Source organism: Xiphias gladius, chromosome 7 (genome assembly GCF_016859285.1).
Source record: "Xiphias gladius isolate SHS-SW01 ecotype Sanya breed wild chromosome 7, ASM1685928v1, whole genome shotgun sequence".
NCBI classification, from domain to species: domain Eukaryota; kingdom Metazoa; phylum Chordata; class Actinopteri; order Istiophoriformes; family Xiphiidae; genus Xiphias; species Xiphias gladius.
In genome coordinates this window covers 19,303,914-19,313,079 of record NC_053406.1, presented here as the reverse complement: position 1 = coordinate 19,313,079, position 9,166 = coordinate 19,303,914, and the positions used below count along the sequence as shown (strand labels likewise).

General features: G+C 42.3%; 1 protein-coding gene across 6 annotated transcripts in view; it reads right to left on the bottom strand.

Moving 5' to 3' along the window:
- Window positions 1–2,581: 2,581 nt before the first annotated feature.
- Window positions 2,582–9,166, bottom strand: part of ncam1b (neural cell adhesion molecule 1b) — a 73,942-nt gene continuing 67,357 nt past the window's right edge. For 3 of the 6 annotated variants that reach the window (XM_040130581.1, XM_040130584.1, XM_040130583.1), the window contains 3 exons: window positions 8,776–8,892; window positions 6,906–8,030; window positions 2,582–4,660 (listed from right to left, as the gene is read on the bottom strand). In XM_040130581.1, the coding sequence (XP_039986515.1) occupies window positions 4,540–4,660; window positions 6,906–8,030; window positions 8,776–8,892 (1,363 nt within the window). In that variant the 3' untranslated portion in view covers window positions 2,582–4,539. Of the gene's footprint in view, window positions 4,661–6,905; window positions 8,031–8,345; window positions 8,579–8,775; window positions 8,893–9,166 lie in introns of those variants that run through there. The other 3 variants (XM_040130585.1, XM_040130586.1, XM_040130587.1) reach the window with 3 other exon arrangements.

The following is a 9,166-nucleotide window of genomic DNA, read 5'->3' as shown; positions in this document are numbered from 1 at the left end:
GTGTAGCTTTATAATTGCGGCTAATTTTGGAAATAAAAAGAAGAGAGCTAAACCCTTTTGTGCAAAATTAGGTGATGGGCGATCATGTTCTTTATCTTGGTAGAATATACCAAGGACACTGGAGTGGAGGAAGCTTGAGGTCGGCTGGAATATTTGCATATTCACAATTGTTTTAGGTAACAATCAGTACAAACTGCATATTTGAGAAATTACTGCTATGTACACCCGTCAGCCACAACTGGTTTTAATGTAGTGGCTGAATGGTCTACATATAAAGTGTGTGTGTGTATGTAACTGTATATATAAAGTGTATAAGTGTGTGTATGTATGTAACTGCTTTTAATGTTGTGGTTGAGTGGTGTATGCTGTAATCCTTCTATAAAAGCAAGAAGCTTATTGCTTTTATAAGCAAGTAGTCTATTTCTTTACTTATTTTAATGACACCTACATCATGAGAACCTCATGAAGTACAACTTCTTGCGCACAGATACTCGCCAACATTACATCAAATAATTGAAATTAGTTCCACTTGGACCAGCTGCAACATTTAAATGCTTGTAAATGCATGTAAATCCTTACATGTATCAGTAATAGTAATATAATACTGTAGCTTGCGGAGTTGATGTGTGTGTGTTCATGATGAGTAGTTACAGTCTTATTCAACATTTTGGGCTAAATACATATTTTGTTGATTTTTCAAGTGAATACAAGTAAATATGACTCTCATCAACTTAAAAAAACAGAAAAAAATTAAGTAATTGTGGCATGTGCAAAAGTTGTGAAACTGTAAGTCGGTACTTGTTGACCCCCCTCTTTGCCAACTGTCAAGCATGGGGGTGGGATTATTCTGCTTTGAGGTTGTGTAGCAGCCAGTGGCCCAGGAAACATCGGACGGACAGAGGGAGGAATGGATTCCACTACATATCAACAAATTCTGGGTGCAAATGTCCTGCAGTCAGTCAAGAAAGTGAAAGTGAAAAGAGGCTGGATTCTACAACGGGACAGCGATCCGAAGCAGACCCCAAAAACCAACCTTGAAACTTGGTCAGAAAAACACAAAACTGGAGCTTTTGGAACGGCCCTCACAGTCCCCTGACCTGAACATCTTTCAAGATCTCTAGGCAGATCTTAAAAATGCTGTGTGTGCGCAGGGCGGCCTAAAAATAGCCCAGAACTTGAAGTGATCTGGAAGAAAGAGTGGGTGAAAATCCATAAATTAATGAGAAAAACACTTTTAGTGCCGGAAGGAGCGTTCGCAAGCTGCGATATCTGCCAAAAAGGGGGGGTTACTAAGTTCCGACTCAGGAGGGTGCCTGAACTTCTGCTACAATTACTGTGTAATTTGTCCATTTTCTTTTTAAAGTTCAGGAAATAAAAAGTAAGAGTGCATTAACATTTGAAAAACGCCCCCCTTGAATGTGTATTTGCTGCAGTGGGGTTGTATTAATTTTTTTTTCCCCCCCACTTTCATTTACTTTAATTTCAATTTAATTTGCCAGGTGGGGCCCACCTTTTGCATCCAACTGTGTAGTTTACTTTTACTGTTCGTACTTTACACGCACAGAGCCGATTCTGAACGCAGGCCTTTTAGTTGTAAGCGGAGCATTTTAAAATTGTGTTGACCGAGGAACCCCGCATGCATCTTCCATCCTCTGTTCGCGTCTGCTCTTTTACTTTGAAGGGCCGCAACCCCCCCTAAGTTCCGGTATCACCGCGGCTGCCGGCTGCCGACTTGACCGGCGGCGCACCATCGCCGGGGAGACGTCACGGCTCCGAGTGATCGCCCTCTGCTCCTCGTCTCTCCATCGCGGCCGCGATCGGAGACGTCCACGGGGCACCCGGACCGCCGACGGTTCAGACGGGGCGAGCACCTCGCCTGTGGCCCCGGGACAAGCGGCAGGAACCGGCGCAATGCAGCGGGCGCACAGATTCCACACCGGTCTGATTCCGAACGGGACACTCGAGACAAAAAGTGAAGTGGGCAAGAAGAGGGGGCGGGTCGGACGGTGTTGGTGGCTGAAACGGGATGCCGAACCGGGTCAGTGCTGGCCCTGCTCCGGTTGTTGACACTTTGCGGGGTTCGTGTCACATTAGACGCGCCGAGGTGGGGGCCGCCGCAGCTGAAAATCCCGAGCCCTCGCCGGTACATACTATTTTGACATCCCCGCCTGGAAGTATTAACTTTACCCCTACACAAACACGCATTATGTAACGCGTGTTTATTTGCTCCCCATCTTTTCCGCGGCAAAGTAGCCCGAGGAATTTCCAGCCCCGGCATAACCTGTTTGCACTGTAACCTTTCCGTAAATAGTCCCTGTGTCCATGACATGGCGAAAACAGGAAAGGGAATCCAAACGCAGGTGTATACCGCCACCTAGTGTCCAAAACGTGCCCCTGCGCGTTTCCAAATCTCAGGACACAGTTTAAGGAAGTTTAAAAAAAAAAAAAAGAGAGAGAGAGAGGGGGGGGGTGTAATTGAATCAAATGACAAAATGCCAGGACAAAATTACATTTGGAAACAGTTTTTTATTTGTAAATGGGTTAGCACTCAGACTGTACACAACAGATATTTTCTGAGTTTGACCCAATAAAACCAAAAGGAGCGTCCAGAGACAAGGGAGCTGGGTGGTCTGGTAACAGCAGTCGGGTAAAAGGTGAGTAAAACTTTTTTTTGTTGTTTTTGTTGTTGTTCTTATGTACCTCAAATCAGCGTTCAGTTCTCTTGACATTACATGTATTAACTAAAGCTTTTTTCTTTTTTAAAAAACAAACAAAAACAAAACAGTTTGATCTTCTGTTCCAGGGGGACCACCCTGCCTCCTGCCAACGGTATCCTCAACTTCTCAAGCAGTCGCTCTAGGTGAGTGATTTTTTTTTTTTTTTTGTACAAAAAGACAGAAACTAAAAATAAATTAAAAAAAAATCATTCAAAGACCACAATACAGAACACTTGAATAACAACTGGGGGAGAGAAATAAAAACAATGTGTATTTATGCCAGAACACGCCCCAAAGGTAACACTCATTAAATCAATAAGAAAACTATTTGCCCCAAACAAATATGGGCACGTCTATCTGGCTTGTAGTTACACATTAGAAAGTACCGACTGAATTCATGCCAAGGCTCAAGACACCTCCCTTCACTATAGCTGGCAAATATATTGTGCTGTGACCAGAGACGGACAGTTTTATACACTACACGTGTTATAATGACCACATTAGTCCATTTATTGTACTTTTCTTCTAATTATACAATATATTAAATGAAAAGAATAGGTTAAATCTCTCACGACAAAGCTATGCAGATTATCATAGAAACTTATGACAAGACAATCTACTGACACACAGGCACAGTGCACAAGCTTGCAGGCAGGAATGGAAAAGAAATCTCTGTAGTTTTTAAATAGTACAAAAATGCTTTTGAGAGTTTTATTTTTTTTTTTTTTGCTTCAAAAGCAGAACTCAAAGTACGAAGCCAGACCTTTGATCTGCTTTAATGTGAGGAAGAAACGATAGCTATGATAGTTGTTGCCCCCCAAACAAATACATGATGTATATTTAGCTCAAGATCACAAGACATTTGCTTGATTCACAGTTCTTCAACCCTTGGCTGAGAATCAGCAGTTCTGCCCTTTTTTGTCTTTCTGTGAATGTTTGTGCACAATGAGTTTCCATTTTTAATCAAATACATTTTATTAATGAATATTTTTAACTAACACTGTGGTGAGGCAGTGACGGACTGAATACATTTGGTCATAAAAATGGGCCAAATCTGCTCTGATCATGCACACGGTTGATATGTTGTCAGTCTCTTTTCCCTGCAGCCGGCTGTGGGTTAATGCAGTATTTTTATAACCATAGCAAATATGGTTCTAATCCACGCATTGAACTCGGGCCTATGTTTAATCAATGCCAGTATATCTGTGAGAGATGAAACATCCCTGTAACAGAAAAAGTGAAACGATAAACCTTGTAAACAAAACTTTACAACCACTTGCAGGTCAGACATGCAGAACAAGCTATTTAATGAGACTAGCACACAAATCAAGAGTCCAACAAAATAAAAAATGCAAACAGTTTTACATTTGAGCAGTAGAACATGAAAATAAGAAAAATAATTTCTTTATATAGTCAGTTTTTTGTTTTTGTTTTTTTTACATTTCTCATAATAATCCAGTACTTGTGTGCAATGGCAATTTAAACTGTAAGCACAATAGAAAGTAGAGTCTAATTTCATATATTTACCAAGCAATCATTATAATAAGAGACTGTTCTTAATCATCCTGACTGGTTAAATAAAATAAGAATAAAAAAATAAAATAAATCTCTTATGACCTAAAGATAAATTCCTTGGGTGTAGTAAACATTTCATGAATGAAAGCAGAGATGAAAGCACAGTCAAGGTGCGCTCTAACTAATCAACACGCGCGTGTTGTTTTGAATATGAAGTTAAGGGCACTGGAAATCAAAACTCCTGCAGTGTTTCGTGCTTGCTGTTGCTGCAAAATGTTTTGGACTGGCCTGGGGTTTCCCAGACCCATCATGCTTTGCTCTCGGTGGTTTTTGTCTGTATGACACTGTTGTGTTCTGCTGCGATCTCCGTCAGGGCGTTCGATAACTCTGCCTCCTCCAGTTTGACTTTCTCATCGGAAAATATCTGCCTGCAATGGAAAAAGGGGAAAGTTCAAAATTAGAGACCTGGTCATCCCTGGCAAGAAAACAAGAAGCAAACAAACATTTTAGTTGAACACAAGTTTAGCCATTTATTCCCAATGACATCTTCACCCAATATGTAAGAAGACACTGTCTGTATTTAGACATCTTCTTACATATTTCTTCACCACCTTGACAACAATCAGATAAATTAAACAGATAATGACATACATGTAATTCATTGCTAAACTAAAACAGTGTGTAGCAAATAATTTCGATCGATCAGTTTTGTTAGTGTGTTATATCCGTGTTCATGTTAAAGCAGTGAGGCGCAGTTTCTAGGTCCTGCCTGCAGCGCCTCTCCTTTGCATTTCAGAGAAGGAAAACACCACGTCTAGCCTCTGTTCTCTTTAGTAGAGCTGCTGAGGATTTAGGCAACACTCAGCGGCGCACAGATTCTGCCTGAGACAAAACTTTTGTCGTTAAAATCGGGCCCATTTCGGACACGGGATATGTGACGTTGCTGGCTCCATCTGTCTGTTAATGCGATGGCTTACATACATACTGTGGGTGTTGGTCACGGCTTTATTCAGATATGACAGGCCTGTTACGGAAAGAACCACAATCCTCGTGTGGTGGTTGGCATCTGGTGCACGAGAGGGAGTGGTGGCACCGCTGAGTTGGAAAGTAATGTTTTCTGTCAGCAATTGATTTTACAACGTATTTTGCTGTTGAAGACTTAATTCATGAACGCTAAGCCCCTGTCATCAGCTCTTCTCAAACTGAACACCCACTAAATTCTCTCATCAGTTCTGTCTGACAATGCCCAAACACAGAATGAGAAAACATAAAGTTGAGGCTCTCATTTAATTTCTATTTGTGTTTTTCTGGATATTTATAATTTCATCCATGAAGATGGCATGAATGAAAATGTAAAATATGCAGAGAGGGAGACAGGCAGGTCTAATTAATATTGTTCTAAGAGGATTTTCACTTTTTGGGCAGCAACTAATGATTATTGTCATCATCCTTTAATCTGATTATTTTCTTGATTAATTTATTTCTGTATAAAATTTCCTAACATGCATCTTAACTTAAAAAAACCTAATAAAAAAAGCAATATCCATGTCAAACTGGGAAGCTGGAGATACAGTTTTGGCATTTTTGCAGAATAAATGATTAATGAAGTTGTTGTTTTTTTTGTCAATCACAATTTATTTTCAGAAACCAATTTGATTTTAGAAGAATCTCCTCAACAACTTAACATGAACTAATTTAGTGTTTCCAAGTTTAAACAGATTTTTTTAAGAGATGATAAAAAAAGGATAAGTCTGGTGTTAATCCATATTTTTCTTATTGTCCACAAATCAATACGACTCCCCCACCCTGTCTGTGGCTCATGTGAACCATTGGCTCCCACTGAAACATAAATCTTTAAAAATGGCTCACAGTTTCATTTAAAAAAATAAAAAAAAGGCTAAATTTCCTAAAATAGCCGGGCATTCCAGTTTGAAACTAAAATCACTCAAACAGGAGTAAATAGTGCATTACTTCACATTTTGTGAGTATTCACAGCAGCAGAAAGGTGTATGTGGGGTTCACTCAAAATAAACTACAGTACCCACATTCACTGTAATGAGGGAACATGTCACTTGTTTGTTTTTTAATGCTTTTCAGGCAACAATGCAACTCTATGTCAAAGAGGAATAAGTGATATCAGGCTTTGACTACGCAGACAAAACCTGTTAGTAAGATCAGTTCATTGTTGGTTTTGGTCTTTTAATGGGATTTGTTGAAAATAAGAAAAATACAGAATATCAACAGCCTTATAGATTTGTCACAGCGCTCTTGAGAAGGCTGAGTGAGACATTTTACCTTACGCTGCTGTGGCCTGTACTTTAATCTGACGCTTATCGACTTGAAAATTAGCCATCACATTTATGTGATGAGCCGCGTTTCTGAAAGGGGTTCAACTATTCTTTTGGTGAATGCTGCAAAAGTGCAGACTGCACGATGGAGAACTGTCACACACAAGCATAAAAAACAAAACCATCACATCACTCCTCGATCCACAACACCTTACTAATAATTATCCCAATGTCATTACCACAGTTTACCATTACAATATTTCATATTGTGTGGTCAATGGCAAGATGCGGTGGTGAATGAATGGGCATACAAGTTGCACACACGCACACGCACGCACACGCACACACACACACCACACAGATAAACCTCTAGAGGGAGCCGTACTCATCGTTGACAGGAGGAGCAGTCTTGGCCAGAGTCTCTGATGCCTCCAGAACTGGGCCTGAGGGGGGGAGGTCTGCTCCGTCTCCATTGGGCAGAGAGTGGGCAGAGGGCGGGCTGTCTAAGCTAATAAGGTCTGCGGACGGCAGGGTGCTGGGTCTCTCCGTCCCATTTGTCAGCTCTAACTCTAAATCCACACTTCTGGGCCCCATGTCGGGGGTCAGCAAGTCATATGTGTCTGACAGCACTGTGAGGTGATCATTGGAGACCAGCGCCTCTACATTTGGGGGGGCAGGAGTAGAAGAGATGCGAGTAATAGGAAGAGGAGAGGGGACGTCTGCCACTATAGGAACAGGTTCTTCAGCATCCAGGACTTTAAGAGCACCGTGGATCACTGAAGGAGAACTAGTAGCAGCATCTTTGGCAGTGGATATGTTATTATCAAAGGTTTGGTCAGTAGGTTTGTTAATGTCAAAAGCAGTAAGGCTATGCCCACTGGATTCTGGGGCAGTGGCATTTGAATCGGTGTCTGGATTTGGAGGGGCAGCGGTCGCTAGAGTGGAGGCAGTTTGTGCTGTTATCTCGGAGTCTAAGGCTACAGCGTCTGGTTGCGTGGGAAGCCTGGTGACCGGCGGGCTCGGAGCAGGTCTCTTGGTGTCGGGAGTGGGAGAGGACGATGATGAAGACACAGCAAGTGGAGATACTGGGGGGCTAGCTTTAGCATTCAGAGCGGCAAGTTTTGGAGAGTGTCTACGCTTCGGTGGGATTGGTGTCCCAGATTTTTGAGCTTTAGTCCATTCTGGGGTGCAAATAGGGTTGGTTATTTTCTCCTGTTCTTCCGGGGTATTACTCCCTCTTTGTTCTACTAATGGGGCCATTTTAGCCTCAACAGCAGACGTGGAGAGGATGGGAGTCGGCGGGGTCGCGTTCGACTCCGGAGTGGGGGCCGGGGCCAGCATGGGGGTGGGTGAGGGGTCGTTGGCCGGGGTAGACAGGCTACAAGTGAGGGTAGTGGTCTCGCTAGAGGGGCTGTCCTGAGCGGGGTCAATTGTTGCAGTGGCTGTGTCAGAGTTGGTGGCTACGGAGGAGAGGGTTTCCGGTGCCAGAGCAGCAGTGTAAGCCGCCAGCCTGAGAGAGCAGGGAGAGAACAGAGACACACAGACTAGACACCAGGGTGACTGTGACAGAGGAAGGGTGGCCCGGACGAGAGCATGCAGAGGGATTAGTTGGCTTTAGAACTTCACACAAACGGACAAAGCAACTAAAAAACAGAAACTATTAAGCCTAGTGAGAAAAAGAAACAAAGAAAAAGAGGGCATCATGCTGTGAGTGGACATTAAAGGATACATCCCATACACACCAATACGGAGTACACTGACTAGGAAAAGTAATGTACTAAAAAAAGCACCAGTCTTCCTGCAGAAAACTACAGCACCACGCAGAACCACCTATAAGGGTTAAACAGTACCAGTGACAATCTCATACTGCATATTCTAATTTTTCCAGACTGCTGATGTGAGAGATGGCTGCTGAGGTTGTCAAATGGCTTCATATGAGTTGACCACACTCAAGAGGACAAAAGCCCTTCTCTGTTGGTAACTGGTATTGCTTCAACCTTGGTAATAGACAGAAAATCTCCAAAGTCTGGAGAAGAAACACAAAGTGCAGTAATCCCTCTGAAGGGAATAAAAACAGAAAACACGGTTCAGTGGACTCCACTCAAGAATGACCTCAGGTTTTCAGCAAATTGTCAGAGTGTCAAATGTTGTCCCGTTGAATAACGTGATTATTCTTTGAAGTGGAGTGCAATCTACGACAGCAAAAGGACTTGAGCAGTAAAAAGGCTATGTGCTGTATGTCGGCTGTTACTCACTCTGGCTCTGTGAGAGGTGTAGTTTCATTGGGTTCTGTTGGTCCTGCTGCGTTATGATTGGCCGTGCACTCGTCCTCTGTTCTGACTTCCACTATCGGCTCTTTGGACTCATCTTTCCTGTAGGACGGAAAGATGTAAAATTGCAACAGATTATCTTAAAAGTTATTGTTTTCTGCGACAATGAGCAATAAGAAAAAGTGATGCAAGTAGAGGTAGTCGGTTGATCGATTAGTCGAAGGAAGACCAATAATCAAAGTATTGACATCAAAAAAAATCCTGCCATGTCTCATGTTTCAGCTTCTATAACTGGAGGGTTCACTGTCATATCATAATAAGCTAAATGTCTTTGGTTTTTGGACTGTTGGTCAAACAAAAGAAGGCATCTGAAGAC